General features: G+C 44.5%; 1 protein-coding gene across 2 annotated transcripts in view; it reads right to left on the reverse strand.

The window, feature by feature from the left end:
• Nucleotides 1-18,851, reverse strand: part of LOC137423565 (sorting nexin-9) — a 95,033-nt gene that overhangs the window by 12,799 nt on the left and 63,383 nt on the right. For both annotated transcript variants that reach the window (XM_068110857.2, XM_078774039.1), the window contains exons 10-14: nucleotides 18,025-18,155; nucleotides 16,132-16,235; nucleotides 14,515-14,618; nucleotides 14,355-14,432; nucleotides 4,839-4,918 (exon numbers count right to left, since the gene is read on the reverse strand). In XM_068110857.2, coding sequence (XP_067966958.2) covers nucleotides 4,839-4,918; nucleotides 14,355-14,432; nucleotides 14,515-14,618; nucleotides 16,132-16,235; nucleotides 18,025-18,155 — 497 coding nt within the window. The remainder of the gene's footprint in view (nucleotides 1-4,838; nucleotides 4,919-14,354; nucleotides 14,433-14,514; nucleotides 14,619-16,131; nucleotides 16,236-18,024; nucleotides 18,156-18,851) is intronic.

Genomic DNA, 18,851 nt, shown 5'->3' on the forward strand with positions numbered 1-18,851 from the left:
CACCTCTGGTATTTGTCAAAACACCTTGCTGCATTAGCTCTTTTTGATAGCCGCGTGGATGATGAGACAAAGGCAAATATGGTGAAGAACTTCAAGCGGGCTCCAAAGCCAAACAATCTTCATGGGATAGATGCTAAAGCCTTCAGGCTTTCTGACTCAGTGGACACGTACATCACAAGTCGATCTCTTGAATTATTTGGTGTTGTCATCTCAGAGTCTGACAAAGAAGTATCACTGAGTTTTCTGGAAAAGGAGCCACACCTCTGGAACACAGACAACTCATACCAAGAGCTTGAGAAGGAGATACGCAGCATGAAGGTTATCAATGACTCTGCTGAGCGAGGTGTTGCTCTCATCCAAACTTTCCATGACACTCTGACCAAGAATGAAGAGCAGAAGCAATTTGTGTTGAGAGTTGTGAAACTTCATCGTGAAAACTTTCCAGTGTCAACCAAAGCCATCTTGTCAAAGAAGTAGGCAATGTTTTGAAACACAAGTTTCTGAAAACAATGTTACGTAAAATCATTCAAATTATGTGTATTCTGATGTTTACTTTGTTTTAATTGTTCTGATAGATTTGTTTTATCGTCTCTGATAGATATTTTATATTTTCTGATGGATGATTTATTTTTCCGATAAATGATTTATTGTCAAATTAATACATGAAAGTTTAATCTACTGTTTTGTATTTAATCTTAATTTGACTATATGAATGAACATTGAACAATGAACAATGAACAATTATAATTCAATCATTATTGAACATACATGTACATTGTGCAATGGTACATTGTACATAATTATTTATTAGTTTACAAACAAACAACAACAATAACAATAATAAATAATTTGAGTAATTGAAAATAGATAATTATCTATGAATTGATGTATGATGCTAAAAATTCTGTATCTTATTATTCATTAAAATTTGTCAACATTTTTAGCAACCTCTATATATTGTCCAATCAAGCTCAAATTTTCACCACAAACTACTTTCTTCAATAGGAATAGGGGCAGGCTTGTGGAGAAATGAAAATCCAATCTTCAAATTTTTGGACCACCCTAATATATATATATATATATATATATATATATATATATATATATATATATATATATATATATATATATACATATATATATATATATATATATATATATATATATATATATATATATATTGGCCTGGTGTTGGCTTAGCGGTTAGGGTGCCAGCTTGGGATCTTAGGATCCTGGGTTCGAATCCCAGTCGATCGCTGAATTAACACCAGGGAGGTTGACTCAGCCTGTCATCCTTCCGAGGTCGGCAAATTGAGTACCAGCTTGCTGGGATGAATGATCCTGGGTTCGAATCCCAGTCGATCGCTGAATTAACACCAGGGAGGTTGACTCAGCCTGTTCATCCTTCCGAGGTCGGCAAATTGAGTACCAGCTTGCTGGGATGAATGATCCCGGTGTGTACCCCGATTTAGAATAGGTACACCGTATCCCTGTGCATCGTAAGATGCGACTAAGGGTTGGCGTCAGGAAGGGCATCCGGCCATAAAAGCATTGCCTCAAACAGGGCCCCATGAGGTCATGGGGCCCGCAAGGCTAACCCCCACTCTAGCGGGGAAAAATGGCCTTAAAACGATCATTCATTCATTTTTTTTTTTTTTTTTTTTTTTTTTGTATACAAGATCGAGGCTCGTGAAAGAGCTAACATTAATCACACAAAAAGACAAACCGACACACAAAACACAAAAAACAAGGGGAGCGGTAGACAAGATGGGGAGAGAGGGAGAAGGACACAAAAGAGAGGGGGAAGGACACAAACACAACATTTGAGAGCAGGGACATCGGGAGGACTTGGGGGGAGGTGGGAGAGGATTAAAACATATGAATACTGCAAGGACTCTGGGGTGAATTACCGGGGGTAGAAAAGATCAAGGTTTTCGATGGGGGAAGATAAGAGATGGTGGTGAACAGCTGTTTTAAAGACCTGGAGGGAGGAGTGGGATTGAAGGGAGTGGGCGAGTTTGTTCCAGAGGCGGGAGAAAAGGGGAATGAAAGAGTGAAGATGAGCAGAGAGCCTAGACTTTGGCAGTTTAACCAGAAGAGGGTTGCAGGCATATCTTGTGCGACCTGAAGGAATATTGGGGGGACAGAGCACAGAGAGAGCTGGGGGAGCAAGGCCGGAGAGGAGTCGGTAGAAGACAGAAAGACCACCAACCTGCCTGCGGTGAGTGAGTGAAAGGCCCTTGGCGTTGACTACATCGCAGGAGATTCCAATGATTCTGAAAGCTTTGGCCTCAACAGCGTGAAGCCGAGCAAGGTGTGAGGCAGGAGCACCAGCCCAGAGGGGGGAACAGTATTCCATTGAGCTGCGGATGAAAGCCTTGTATGTGGTGAGGAGCTCAGGTGTGCCAAGGAAGGACTTCGCACGACGGAGGATGCCCAGTCGGCGACTGGCTTTGGAGGCCAGCTTGGAAATGTGGTTTTCCCAAGAAAGGTCATGGCAGATAGTGAGACCCAAAAGCTTGAGCGACAGAACTTCTTGGAGAGGATTGTTGAGAAAGTAGATGGGAGGGTTGTCCAGTCGGTCCTTTCGGAGAGACATTGTAAGAGTGTGAGATTTGTCAGGATTGAAAGACATGTTCCACTTGTTTGACCAGTCTGTGATTTTGTCCAGGTCTGCAGAGAGTGAGGAGGCTGCAGACTGCCGATCTGAGGGATGAGGAATGGAGCGACAGAGAGTAGAGTCGTCAGCAAAGAGATAGAGAGGATTTTCAAGAGAGTCAGAGAGATCATTGATGAAGACCAGAAAAAGCACAGGGCCCAGAACACTACCTTGGGGAACTCCAGCCTGAACAGGAAGAGGAGATGAGAGAAACCCATTCAGGGCCACACGTTGACTACGACCAGAGAGGAAGTCCGCCAGCCATGCGTGGAGATTTCCATGGATACCAAAGGAGGAGAGTTTGGAGAGCAGAGCAGGGTGCCAGACCGTATCGAAGGCACGTGAAATGTCAAGGGAGACAGCTCTAATTTCCTGTTTGGCGTTGAGGACCTCCATCCATTGTTGAGAAAGCAGAAGCAGCATGTCCAGAGTAGAGTGACCAGGTCTGAAACCAAATTGATGATCAGAGATCAAGCCATTGGAGAAGAGGAAAGATTTAATATCTGAAGCAATGATGGATTCCATGACTTTGCTGATAATTGGGAGAAGGCTGATTGGTCTGTAGTTGCTGGGATCTGTTTTTGCACCTTTTTTGTGCAAAGCGGTGATGTTGGCTGATTTCCAAGCAGATGGCAGATGACCTTGAGCAAAAGAGAGGGTGAAGAGAACAGAAAGAGGGAGTGAAAGTGCAGAAGAACATGATTTTAGGACCCGTGGGCTGATGCCGTCAGGACCAGTTGCAGAATCAGAGTCGAGGGTTGCCAGAAACTTTTCCACCTCGTCAGGAGGAAAGGACACAGAGTCCAGGAGCAGCTGGGTACGACTGGGTACGGTGGGTACAGAGAGGGATGGGTTTGGGACACAAGATTTAGAGGCAAACACAGAGTTGAGGCATTCAGCTTTTTCACGTGCGGAGTCAGCCGTTAAGCCGTTTGAGGTGAGGGAGGGGATGGAGGGGGAACAAACACCAGAAACAGATTTGACCAGACGCCACCAGGATTTGGAAGAGGGAGACAGATTTCATTCATATATATATATATATATATATATATAACGGCACTCCCAGGCCATGCTGCTCCCACTCCCACCCTCTCTTCCTAAACATGAGTAACAGCAAATATCATCATTTTAAACTTAGTGTGTGAAGATTGTCATGGGCAAAATAGGGAAAAATGGAGAAGATTGTCATGGGGCCAGCAAGGCTAACCCCCACTCTAGAAGGGAAAATTGGCTTAAAATGCCTGTTGTTGTTGTGGTGTGTGTTCACAGGCCCATATATGACCTCCTTATCATTGTTAAGAAGCAACTAAATCAGATATGGTGTCTCCTTCTGGGAAGTCTACCAGAATGTTGGAAGTGATGCAAGCGGCTTTCCAATTAAAGATATCCATTAAATAAGTCATCAAGGCTGCCATGTGCACACAAGCTAATCCCGCAAGGTTCAAAGTGCACACACCGGCAGTGATGATCGGAGTCCACAGGCCTTGCACGGGCATGCATTGTCGGGAGTTTTTGCAGATATCAACTTTTTGGGTGAGTTGATCAGAAAGTTCTTAAAATCTTTCGTTGTGCAGAGGCACACCCCTTTATCACAAGTACTCCAAGGATTTTTGGCTTATTTTAGAACCTTTGTGGGCCATTTTATGTTACAATCCTTATATGGCACGCATTGTATACGTTCGGCCAACCCAATGAACCTCATTTATTGGGGTTTTCTGAGCATGCGTACCGAGCATTCTGGGGCTGATTACATCATGAAAGTCCCATATTATATGAAATTTAATCCCATCATCTAACATCAGGTCATTGTTTTAACTGATTAATTGAAAATGGGAATATATATGCCACCTTAGGTTATTAACTACATATTGGTTTATCGTTCGCTTTCCTGTCAAGAAAGCTCAAAACCCGAATTCATCCTCAGTGATGCCAAAAAGTTGAGTATGAAACAATAGAGTGTGTGGTCATGTTTGATATGGTAGTATTTCATGTTTGATATAGGGAATTTTAAGTGCAGGACACAAAGTGATGCATTGTGACTAATTATCTGATAATTAAATTAGCAGAGAAGAAAACTGGATACACAACTAAGAGCTGATCATTTTGTTAAAAAAAAACTGGACATTGTATCCTTTCCAACCAAACAGTTTGAAATTAACTGAGAAGAAAATCATCTTACATGTTCAGAGTACAGGAAACCAATGTCTTTAAAAGTCTTCCCCGTATGTTGAAGAGCCATCACCAGTGCATTCACCTCCCCTGCACACATGTGCACACACACACACATACATACACTAATTCTGTGGCTAAAAATACCTGTACTGTGCCATTGTATACAACCGTAACACACAAAGCACAAACTCGGCAGATTTGGGAATGAAATATGAACAAAACTAATGTGTGGTCAAATCACATGTCGGAAGAAGATTAACAAGTGAGATGTTTCACCAATGGAACTAAAACAGAACATATGATACAGTATCAGTTAAGTACAAATATAATGGAGGAGGGTTACGGATGAGGGGGTTGAGGCCAGAGAAGTTTGAGAAGACATAGGAGTAAAGTGCAAGGAATTGAAATAAACATTTGGGGTAAATGGGGGAAGAGTGGGAGAGGTTGGGGTCACAATTCCATCATATTTGTGGATCTAATAAATCGATGTTCATAAAGAAATTTTAATCGTTCCTTTCACAAGATGTTCTTGACTCGCCAGCCAATTTTAGTGCCAGCTTTTCTTTCTTCGACTTTCATAAACCTGAACCTACCTCGGTGATGGAGTTGTAGGCTTTGTCAAGAATGCCAAATACAAGCCAAAACTTCCAGTTCAAAGAAAAGACGTGGAATCCAACATCACGAGTGACATTAAGACTTTCCTTTTCTTGAATGGCCTGATTGGCAGATCATCAGTTTGGATTCTGTCTGGGCCACTCAATTTTAGATTTACCACTGTTACTCTTTCAACAATGGCTGAAGGCTGAAAATCATCGACTATATAAGAGAGCTGTGTGTGTGTGTGTGTGTGTGTGTGTGTCGCCATTTTTCTCAGAGATAGCTGAACGGATCTTCATCAAACTTTCAGAGGTCCATCAGTGAATGCCTGGGCGTGTTTTAAGAAAGAAAAAAAAATTATGAAAAAAAAAAGATCGTTTTTTTGGAGTTAAAAGAAAATCGCTCGATAGTGCCGAAGCCTTTTTTAATTAATGATAGTTATACACAAGTACACATTCACATAAATAAATACAAAACAATCACCAGACATTTGAATACAAATAAATCAAACAATTCCGGAAGTGTACGAATTTTGTAGTAGCTTGCTGTTCTTCTTCTTCCTGATCGGCATCACACTTAACTCAGAAACGTGAGGAACGCCACATTCACCCACCAGAATATATTGTTGCGGACGCGGTTAAGATGTTATTTTGACCGAGCGGTTGGTATGACCGCGACCGAACAGTTATTCCCCGACTAGAACCCGATTCCACCCAAACTTTGGCCGTATCGCACCGCAGCTGCCCAATCTGGAAAACTCTAAAACGACCGAATGCAAAGAGGAAAAGGAATAAGACGAGAAGACGGACAGAAGAGTAATTGGATTTATTATTTACACATATAAGTAGGAAGCAAGCAGTCACGTTTATTTACAGCAGGGGCGGGCAACCTTTTCAGAGTGAGGGCCAGATGAGACTTTTGGAAGGAGATCGCGGGCCGGAGTGAAAAACGAAATCTCAGAATTACTATATTTTGTTTACATGAATAGATTGTACAAAAATTGCATTGAACACTCTACAAATCAATGAGACTGCTGGTGCTGTTTGCCATGAAGAAGTATTTCCATGTCTGGCTCGATGGTTGAGGTAGACAACAGAAGAATGTCATTGAGGTGGCGGTCCGAGAGTTGGGAGCGAAGGTGAGACTTCGTGTACTTCATTTTCGAGAAGAGCTGTTCACAGCAGTAGGTGCTGCCGAACATGGCCACAATGCGTTGGACATGGGCAATGTATTTTTGAAAATTGTTAGAAGGGAGAACGGTGTCGCGGAAGAAGGACAATGGAGAAGAGGTGCGGAACTTCGCCTTCATTTCATCGTTGCACTGCAGCTCCACCAACTCCATCTGTAAGGAGGCAGGGGCGTCTTCCACAGGGAAGTCAAAGGGAGCAGTGAAAAGCTTGAAGTCCGCAGCCAGCACCCTGACTCCTGCAAAACGGGAAGCAAATTCCTCACGTAGAGAGTTGACGACACTAACGCAAGTGCCCAGGTCCACATCGTCAGGGGCACATGCAGCAAGGCGAGGAAAATGCACAAACTGACCAGAAGCCAATTGAGCCTCCCACAAGCGCAGTTTAACCTCGAAGGCAGTGATGTGCGCGTACATGTCTGTCACGAGAATGTCTTTGCCTTGCAGCTTTATGTTGAGGGTGTTCAGGTGCGCCGTGATGTCCGTGAGCAGGGCCAGGCGAGCTAGCCACCGCGGATCAGAGAATTGATCAGCGTGGGGAAGGTTCTTCTGACGTAGAAAGGTGGCAATCTCCTGCTGTAGGTCGCACACCCGAGACAGCATGGCCCCACGACTCAGCCAGCGTACCTCACAGAAGTAGAGCAGGTCGTTGTAGTGCACGTTCACCTCGTCCATCAGTGCCTGGAACTGACGATGGTTAAGGCTGCGGGAGAGGATGGAGTTGACGACCTTCACCACGACAGACATGACACCAACGAGGTTGGCAGACTTAGCGCACAGGGACTCTTGGTGGATGATGCAGTGCATCTTGTTAATGGGCTGAGTGTATCCGGCGGCTGCACAGTGACGCACTAGCAGCGAAGCGGCGCCCTTCTTCTCACCAACCATCGCCGGGGCACCGTCGGTCGTCACACACACAAGACGGGAGAGGTCCAGGGAGTGCTGATCAACACACAGAAGCACGGCGTCGCAGATGTCTTTCCCAGTGGTGGTGTCGCACAGCGGGACAAGCTGGAGGAATTCCTCACACACTTGAAAGTCAGCGGTGACGCCACGGATGAAAACTGACAGCTGGGCCGTGTCCTTTGTGTCGGTGCTCTCATCCAGAGCGAGGGAAAAGGCGACGAAATTTGAGCTGCGTGTTTTGAGTGAGTCGTGCACGTTTTCCGACATATCCTCGATGCGGCGACGAACGGTGCGGGACGAAAGGCTCACGTTCTCAAAGGCGGAACGCTGCTCTGGACAGACGGAGTCCACTACAGCGAGGAGGCATTCCTTGATGAAGTCCCCATCCGCGAATGGCTTCATTCGGCGAGCAAGGATGCGGGAGACTTCATAACTGGCGCGCGTCACCTTTTCGGCCTCAGTATTCTGCTTGCGGAAGAGTGAAGTTTGTTTCTCCAAGTTGCCTGATAGTCTAACCATGGCGTCCTTCCTTTCGGTGGCAGACACCGACGCGAAGTTTGACGAGCGGTGCTCTGTCTCCCAGTGGCGGCGCACGTTGTACTCTTTTAGGACAGCCAAAGTCTTCAAGCATATGAGGCACTGGGCCTGTCCAAAGCGCTCGATGAAGAAGTACTTCTCCCACTCAGGGTTGAAGATCCGACGCTCGAGGTCCACTTTCCTCTTCTTAACACGCTGGGTCGCAGACATGATGAGCTGAAAAGGAAGAAATTAGGTATATCAGCAATGAATAAATGATGTAACAGCAAGCAATCTGGGGCACAAAAAATCTCGGAAGACGAATTGTACAGATGAATGTATTTATTTTGCGCGCACGTGGCCAACGCTGAATATGACACAGTTTCACCGTAAAACTGAAATACAGGAAATGAATCAGTCTGCATACTTTTTTTTTTAAAGAGTTCGTTTTCCTTTTAAACAAAAGTTCGTCAATTTCGTTTTCCTTTTAAACAAAAGTTCGTCAATTTCTTTTTTCTTTTACAAACAGAAAGTTCGTTATATATTTTTTTTCTTTACAAATAGAAAGTTCGTTATATTTTTATTTTTACAAATAAGAAGGGAGAATAAAATTATTTAAACGCAGCAAATGAAAGATAATAACATGTTCTAACAAACAAAACAAAGCAAATTGAAAGAAAGTGAAAATTGAAATAGGTTTAGAGAACTCTGCGTCGCTTACCTCTTTGTTGCAAGTTATTTGTCCCAGACACCAACGTTTGTCGCAAGCTGACTGAATCGGAAGGACGTCCGTATCACATGCCGGCTGATTTGAAAAGACCGCCTATCAGCAAGCAGGCGGTGTCTAGGCAAGACAGTTCCCCGTGCGCATGTCTTCCGGAAGAGGACGGTGCTGAAGACAAAATGTCCCTTTCTTGAATTCAGACCGGCTAAATATAAACTCTTACATTTACAAATGATATGAGTTTTACTGGGAGGTCCGCGGGCCGGATTGCAATAATAAAGCCTAGCAGGGTGGCGGGCCAGACGCTAAGCCTTCGCGGGCCGGATGTGGCCCGCGGGCCGGGGGTTGCCCGCCCCTGATTTACAGGGACATGAGACGCAGGTGACACAGTGCAATCTTTAGCTTATACAGACTTGTTGTTACTACCCAGGACAGCACGAACAAAACAAACTCACGTACGCAAATGGATGGAAATTGCAGGCAGGAATGACAGGAGGTGGGTGGCTGGAGGAAGGCCCGGAGCTGGCTGGAGTTTGATCCCGCACGGGACGTCGGGCTGGACCTCGACGGCCGCCGATGCCACCGATCCTGTCGTGTGCGCGGGGTAGCGGGTCGGAGCTGCTTGGTGGAGCCAAGCCAACGCTGCTGGTGGGGGGTCTGGCGTGACGGGTTCTCTCGCGTGACGGGTTCTCTCTCTTACTAACTCCAGGACTCTTTCTCTCTTGCTTAGTCCAACTCTTCCTCACCACCGACAACTCAACGCAACCCCTCCACTCTCCGCAAACACTGACCACCACTGACGACCAACCCAGCTCTGACCAAAAAAACCACACACTCCGCTCTTGTCGTAGCTCATCCCGTCAAAGCTCATCTGCCTTGGACACGCCCTGCCTGCGGGTTATATAGGCCCCGCCCCTCAACCTTCGCGAACCTCCTCGATGTTTCTCTCCACACCCTCTCCAAGTCCAACCCCTTGTTCGTGGTTGGTTGAGTGGGGCTGACTCACTCCTCCCCTCTATGACGAGGTGGGGACCCGCCTTTCTTCCCCAACCCTGCCTCGTGGTCAATGGCGGATGAAGGGAAAACCGCCCAACATGCAGTTGGCAATGCGAATTGCAATTGACGAAAAGGGGGGAATGGAAGTGTTGGGAGTGGGAATGAAGGGAATCTATCTCTTTCACTGGTGCAATGGAGTATTTCAATTAATGGGAGACACAGCCTTACCCTAAAACACATAATAAGATATAACTATTGAACAGGGGTATTCTATGATTGGCTGTGGTGTGGATGCTTTATGGACTAATTATGGGATGCCCTTTGACCTTTACACAGCTCTGGAGGCAGGAGGCGCAGAATAAACAATAATAATAATTCACACAATCAAAAAAATATACAGTCCTCATATCCACAACAATATATTGTTACGGATCTGGGGTCGGTGCTCCCCTTACCAAGGGGGGTCAATCCCCTTGTCTTTTACACTGGCCGATTCCCCCAGTCCTGGAAGTATGACGTCATGCCCGGTCAGCGCTGAATAGGGTATTAGGCCTATCCATCCTATGACCTAAGTACCAGCGCCTTCCGGTACGCAAGGAAATACTCCCGCCCGGACCGCAGTGTAATTAATGGATTATGCCAAGCGAAGCGAACCGCGGAATCCGAGCCGTGAACAAGGACTAAACCCGATTATAAAGCGTTGGCCGAAATCGTGCCACAGGAACTCAATCAGGAAATCACTAAAGCGGTCGGATGAGAAAGGAAACCAAAGTGAAGGGAGAACAGATATTTTTAAATTACTATTTACACAAAACCCAAAGAAGAAGAAGAAACGAAGGTCATTTACAGAAGAGAAGACACAGTGCAAGCTTATACAGGCTTAACTTATCCCCACAGGACAACACAAACAGACTCACACGAATAGGGAATTGCAGGAATGAATGGAGGGATGAGAAGGTTCAGGTGGGACAGCAGAACGGCCGGGCCGGGAGCGAGCAGCCGCCGACTCTCCACACTCGGGTCCACACCGCCGGGCTGCTCGCAGCAGCGCGTCGGAGCTTGATGTGGCAGGGCTGGTTGAAACAATGTCTCCCTTACTCGTACTCCCGCAGGTTGCACGTCTCTCTTCACAGAACTCAAGCGCCTTTCTTCAAGAAACTGCCTTCGTGCTCCCTCGCTCTCCGCCCGCTCTCCTTGCTCGTCTGCCTTTCGGGGTTTTCGCGCCATGGGTTTTATATCCCTCCCCGTGGAACTTTCACGAACCTGCTCGATCGTTCTCTCTCCACCCTCTCAAGCCATGGCCACTCACTCCTGGTTGGTCGATCGGGGCTGGCTGACTCCTCCTTAGATGACGAGGGCTCTCTGGCTCCACCTTTGATGACGAAGTGGGGCCCTTCTTCTCCGAAATGGAGCACATGGGCAATGGCGGCTTGGGGCAATTAAACAAGCCAACCCAAAGGGGGCAGCGAACGCTGCTTCATTGGCACTTTTAGGAGGCCATGGGGATACCGGATGGGATCCTATCTTATTTGATTTGATGCAACGGAGTGTCAATTACTGGGAACAGATCCTTAACTGAAACACAGACTAATGAAATAACTACGAAAGGGCCTATGATTTGTTATGTGTTGCAATGTGGACTAACTAAGGTGCGATCATTTCAATTAACAGCCAATTAAGGGGAAATGTACACAGGGGTTATTTATAAGGAAATTTAATACTAAATTTCATGTGAAGGTTCTAAAAACCATAACAATATGAACCCCCTTCCTCTCCTGCCTTCCCTCCACTTCCCCCCACCCCTTGCCCCCTCTCCTCCCCCTCTTCTCCCCTCCCTCCCTCTTGCCCCCTGCCTCCCCCTTATCCTCCCTTCCCCTCTCCCCCCCTCCCCTCTTCTTCCCCCCTCCCCCTCTCCCCCCTCCCCCCTTCTTCCCCCCTTCCCCCTCTCCCCCCCTCCCCTCTTCTTCCCCCCTCCCTCACCCTTACCCTCCCCTTCCCCCCTCCCCTCCCCCTTACCCCCTCCCCCTCCTCTCCCCTTCCCCCCCTCCCCTTTACACCCCCCCTTACCCCCCTCCTCGCCTCCCTTTCCCCCACCCGGCAACGCCGGGTATTTCTGCTAGTAGATAATAAGTCAGGGCGGTGTCTCTCAACATGTCACGGGCCTTTGACACAGACTGGCACCCTCCTCTAATTGCCAAGCTCTCTACATGAGCAGGGCACTTTGATTCCAAGCTTCCTCCATTCAGGCTGTCAGCGCAAAGCTCTCGATGGTATATCCTATCATATCCCCTACAATTGGAAGTTAGCATGCCTCAAGACAGCATCTTGGACCCAGTTTTGTTCCACATATACACAAACAAAACAGATGCTCTCAAAAACCCTATTGATTCCACATTCTGCCATAAGGTACCCTATCTGAAAGGCAACCGGACAGCAGCTACATCCTTTGCTGCCAAACGGAAAATAATAAGATGCTGGCCTGTCATCCTCAACATGCCGTTCAATCCAAGCAAATGTCACATTCTCACGTTGTCGCTCTGGAATAATTGCCTATTAAACCCAATATCTCCAACCTTGATTAATCATTGAAACACTGTAGTGACGTAGTGACGTTACGTCAGTGACGTTCTCTCCTGTGTGGACCATCTTACGATAATTCACCAAATGTCTGTCTGTCTGTCTGTTCCCAGGTACCGCAAAAACGGCTGAACCGATCGCAACGATATTTTGGGTGGTTCATCCTCGGACCCCCTGGAGTAAAATAGGCTATATTGTTTTTTTCCAATTTTCTAGTTTTTCCAAACACGATGGAATAATATTTACCGATATCAACAGTGATTTGGCTTTTATTGAAATTCTACAAATACTGTTTAGATTTTGATGATTTGCGTGTGATATGATTTAACGGATGTTTATATAAATCGTTTAAAATAAAAAGCCTTCAATTTCTGATATTTTGCCTTTTCATTTGGGCCTCCCAATTGAAGCCCCGCCCATAGGGTGGGTACCCGTTGCTCGTAAATAAAATATGGCCTTCGAAGCCAGCTACCGAATGGCATCCTTCATCATATGAAGTCATTTTTGGAAGGTTTCCCTGTTGAAACCATTTGGTAGGTTACCACACACCACGCTGGTCTCCCTCGGTGTTGTAGAATCCAACACTGTCAAAATCATTTGCATCTCTCACAAAGAAGCAGAAACACAAGTCTTGCTCCTCTCTCATTACAGACAGGTTGTGTCTTTCCTTTTTTTTTTTCTGCTGCTAGCCAATCAATCTCTTCCGGTCTTGCTCCGGCTGCATTCAGCACTCTGCTCCTTCCCAGCCCCTCTTGGACATGCGCATTCTTCCAGTGGCAGTAACCTACTCCTGGCTACAACCCTCCAAAATCCTGACTCCAGGCTTATTGTTTACCTCCTCCCCTTTGTTCATCATTCTTTTGTCCCATTAGTGAAACTGCCTGAATGGATCAGTTTAAACTTACTCTTCCAACCATCTCATGTCTGTGTCATTTCCTGGCCAACCGGAATGGATAAGCTGATTGGAAGACGACCGCATAAGCTCTGTGTGCAGCATAATGTGATTTCCTGGTACATCGCTGATCCTTTGGCACACCGAGAGTGCTTTGAAAGACACCAAGCGACAGTCATTGGCATGAGCCCAATGGGTCATGGTAGGAATTTTTGAATTTGGCCAGGATGTTGGTGACATGACAAGTTGCTCTTTATTGAAAGGCACCGTGAGATTTTTCACATCCACTAGAAATCAATGACAGCAGATGGATTCCCAGCTTCATGTGCCATCATCCAATGAGTACCATCCTTTTTCATCGGTCTTTGCACGATGAGCCATGTTTTTTTCCTGTAAATGATTTTTATTTATTAAATAATAAAAAAATAATGTTGTATTCTCTCTGAGATTTGCAGATTTATATTTACCCTCATGCTACCATGTTCTTGAGATTTGAGTGAGTTTTGGAGAATATATTCTACTCTATGTAAAACATTTCACCCAAAACTAGTAAATACGAGTTCCCTTACAAGGAGGCCATTAGGCCCAACAAAGGCTGTACTATGGTTGCCAACCAATAGTTATTTGTCCATGCTCTATCATTTTTAAAGGCTGAGCCACAAGGAAGGAAGCAGCATGATGTAACATTTTAAAAGGCTCTTCTATGACTCGGCTGGAGTTCGAACCAACACGCAGAGCGGACGCTCTAACCATTACTCCCACTGAGTGTGCTTTAGATACTCTAGATACTGCCACAACAAGTAGAGTTATTTTGTTTAAAATCATCCCTGTTATTAACACGCAATGACCGTTTCAGATCCCACAGTGACTCCAGTCTTCGCCCGATTCCCCTTGTTCAGTCGTTTGTCACTATGTAAATTGTGACTACCTCTTCAATGTGCGAGGAACCTTGCATGGAAACATGATAACATTTCCCTAACCAATTCCAAAACTACCCTGGGCTGGAAGCCAGGCCTACGATTCTAGCTGTACGAGAAGCTCAAAGTCCAAGTTGGTAAAAGGTACACGCCCCATCTCAGAAGGCCTCTATGGACACTCACGGACAGTACAAATGATCCTTTACACTCACCGAGATATCCACTGCAAGTAAAAACCTCTGCATGCTCAACCAGGTGCTTGCCAAACCTCTGGAGTTCTCGAGCAACCCCTAAGTACAAAAAAAAAAACAATCTCATGGTCTGCACCATCTGAAAGCAGAATACGATACATATGCCCATTTAATGTCCCACCTCCAGTGCAAGATTTGTCAAAATCATGGATGGTACTCGTGGTGTTCCTGATGCCTTCATCCATCCTCCGTACAAAATATCCAAACTCATCCTGGCTGCTCTCTCTGCAAACATCACAAAACAAAACTTCACAATAGATTACTTCTGATTTCGATGATTCTGATGTGCCATACTCTGTTAGAGTGTCGTGGCTGCCAATGCAGTTTCTTTTTTGGTTGTGTTTTGCATTGCCACGGGTTATAGACTAGACGGATTTCTGATAAATGTGAATTTTAGGTATATTTTTGGGTAAAAGTTTGGAACCTCACTTTTTAACATAATTAGGATATGCTGAGTTCGATTAACTTGGTCCCCAAGCCGAATGTTGAGTTTTTGACCTTCTAATTAGCATAAACAAAATGGCCGCCAAATTGCCATTTTTGGACAATTTCTTTGAACAAGCATTTATATATCATGTATATACATGCAGCTCTTTCACTTTAACTTTACAACTTTTACCCCAAAATGCACCTAGAAGCTTATACATGGCGTTTTTCATAAATTAGTCCAGTCTATATTATGGTTGGCGACATATTGAAAGAGACATTCAAACTGATATTGAAATTGGACACTATAAAATGGGAAATGGTTTTAATAAGACAATGTTTCATACAACCATTTATTCTAAAATTAAATATACATGGCCATGAAGCACAAACATTCAGGAATGTCACACATGTTGTTTTGCCAAACTACATCAAATTCATACAAGGGGACTGATCATCAATCTGTTGCTGACAGGCACACATTGATGTGTACAAACATTCAGGAATGTCACACATGTTGTTTTGCCAAACTACATCAAATTCATACAAGGGGACTGATCATCACTCTGTTGCTGACAGGCACACATTGATGTGCACAAACATTCAGGAATGTCACACATGTTGTTTTGCCAAACTACATCAAATTCATACAAGGGGACTGATCATCACTCTGTTGCTGCCAGGCACACATTGATGTGCACCTCAACTCTGAATAGCCACATTTGCAGCGTCTTGCATTGCTTCTGGCATGCACAACAAATCATCTCGAGGCAACTTTCTGGGATTGGACTCGGTGACGTCAGAATAGGCTCTAGTCCTGAATCACCACGTTTCCATCCCATTTCCACAGGTGCAGGAAGGTCAGGAATGGCACCATGAGCATTTCTCCATACCATGGCTTGATAGTGCACTCGTAACAAATGGAAATGAAGAGCATCACTTGTCGGTGACATTGCTTCTGGTTTACCAGTCTCGGAGAACAACATATGTCGTGCTGAATCAACAGAGGTTGTTCGGTTGACATTATATATTCTGCAGACGAACGCTTCTGTAGATTTGATTGTCTCTTCTGTGAGTTCACCAATGCCCAAGTTCTTCAGCAGTTTATTCAAAACTCAAAAAAGAAAACCTCAAAATTCGGCTTGGGAACCGGGTTAATCGAATTCAGCACACCATAATTATGTTAAAAAGTGAGCTTCCCAACTTTTACCCAAAAATGCACATAGAAACTTATACATGGCCTTTTTCCATAAATCCGTCTAGTCTATTACATTTTAAGTGAAACCTGCCATAGGTGGAAACCCGATCTCACATGTCATGGACAGAAAGTTCAGATGGTGGGGTTAACATGACGTTAAAAATGGAGCCACCAATCACTTCATCCTTTTCGGCCTTTCGCTTCCCAGCTTTCCAAGCCTGCAAGGATAAACCATTGGTTTAGTCGTTGAAAACATCCTTAAAAAACATCCAATAATAGAAATAAAAATTAAACATGAACCAGTAGACACAAGGAGATACGGGAAGAAAGTGATTGGATGACCATGCTTGTGTTGTATCCACATTTACTTATCTGATAATGAACCCTTTAAAGCCACAGAGATTTAACTTGTGGCTAAAACATGCATAACAATGCAAACAAGAAAGCATCTGAAAATGCAAAGCCCGCCTATGTCCGTTTGTATTTAGATGTCTTCTTCTTCTTCTGTATGCTCAAAATAACGAAAATCGTTTTAAAACTAGAACGGCACTCAGTAGAGAGCATACCTCCACCTGGTTGGCCATATCACTCAATGGCGAAGAATCACTTTAAAAAATTCTTCTAGCTGGATCCGGATCCGGATCTTCACCAAAATCGAATCGATTCTTCCTTGTCAGACACACACAACCTGTCCAACAAGTTTCGTCCAAATCCATCCATAACTTTTTGAGATATCCTGCTATGTATCGTTTTTGGCCCGATCTCCCAATGGTGGAGAATCACTTCAAAAATTATAGTAGCCGGATCCGAATCCGGATCTTCACCAAAATCTAATCATTTCATTTTTGTCACATACGCTACATCTCTGCCAAATTTTGTCTGAATCCTTCCACTTTTTGAGATATGTTGTTCACAAACGGACAGACAGGGGTGAAACATAACCTCCATCCACCTTTGGTGGCGGAGGTAAAAATACAAAATGAAAAATGGTGATTTTATGTAACGTTGACCTTTGACCTCTTGATGTAAAAACAACAACAACCAGCTTCTAGCTTTTGATTGGTGAACCAATTCAGTGACCCAGTATGCAAATTCTTAAAATTTCAGGTCAATCGGATGAAAATTGACGATTTTATGTGACACTGACCTTTGACCTTTTGAACCTTTGACCAAATTATTAATTTACCTTCTCCATATTCGTATAATAATGCTTTGTTGAAACTTTGATGACAAAACTCAAATGGTAAATTGAAATTTCAGGTCAATTGGATGAAAATTTATGATTTTAGGTGATACTGACCTTTAACCTTTTAACCTTTTTACAAAATTATTAATTTGTCTTCTACATTTATCATAATAAAGCTTTGGTGAAAATTTGATGACAAAATTCAAATGGTTAAAAAGTTATGACCCGGACAAACAACAGAGACAGACACACAGAAGTGATTGCAAAACCCCATCTCCTGCTGTGTAGGGGGCGGGCGAACAAGAATATATAACTCTCTCACTCCCCTCCCCCTTTAGGGGCTGTTGATGTCATATCTTATCATGTGTTGTTGTTGTTGTTGTTGTTGTTGTAAAGCCCTGGATAATTCTCTTGAACAAGCCCGCAGCACGAAGATAGACGATTGATCTCTCAAGATCGTGGGATCCAGAGATCCCCCACATCAAGGATGGTGTAGCCCCGCCTTCACAAAGTCGGGAACACCAGAGAGAGAGAGAGAGAGAGAGAGAGAGAGAGAGAGAGAGAGAGAGAGAGAAAGACAGAGAAAGGGCATGTGCCCGCGCTGCCCTGACAAATCCGGGCAGCAGGGAAATATGAGGAAGATTTGCCCCCCGACTTGCGTTGGGTGGTACAACCACCACGAATAGGCGCTCCCGATAGTTGTACCGAATGTGTTGCCCGTGCAGGTAGACATTTCATAAAGCAGCAGAAAGACAGGAAGGGCAGAAGGAACTTTCTCCTGGGCACTTATAGATACAGAAAGTGCGTCCGGTTAAGGGTACTTTTTCATCGGCGAAATGCAGGAAGTGCTGGAAAACTTCACTCTGGCCGACAACTGGATGTTGGCTCAAGCGTGATAACCAAGTCTGCAAACGGAAACGCCGGTGTTCGATGAATTCAAACTCAAAACGACCTGAAAAGGCAGTCGAGGGGCAGGAAAGGTGATGGATTACTCATGGTCTGTTCCTTTCCTTTGCACTTACACCAGCGGTAAACAAAATGGGTAATTCGATCCACATGAGGATTACTCTGAATTGCACCATTTAGTTAGTTATATATATATATATATTATATATATATATACATATATATATATACTAGCGGGGTCACCCGTGGGAATCCCACGGGCATGGATGTGTGTGACATTTCGACATATTGAGTTCGATGCTGCACCTGCACATTCAGTTATATAAAATGGTTTAAAAAACTTTCTTCTGATATTTGTGATTTATTTCAAACAAACTGTATTTCCCATCTACACGGGCATGTATTCCTATTAACGTTATGTAAAGTACATAAATTGTGTGGATTACATCATTTGTGGATGTGATCAATTGCCAGTAACCATCTTATATAACTGAATGTGCAGGCGCAGCATGTAACTCAATATGTCGAAATGTCACACACATCCATGCCCGTGGGATTCCCGCATGGATGTGTATGGCGAATTTTAAATATATGTCGACTGTTATTTTAGGCGGTGTATTTTCGTTTATCATCATGGCGCGATTTAAAAAAATATATCTCTGCATTTTCCTCTCCAATACCTCCTCACACTTTACACACACACCGGCCCATGTTTACATATACACACACACACACACATATA

The sequence above is a fragment of the Myxine glutinosa genome, chromosome 3, assembly GCF_964187855.1.
Source record: "Myxine glutinosa chromosome 3, kmMyxGlut1.1, whole genome shotgun sequence".
NCBI classification, from domain to species: Eukaryota; Metazoa; Chordata; class Myxini; order Myxiniformes; family Myxinidae; genus Myxine; species Myxine glutinosa.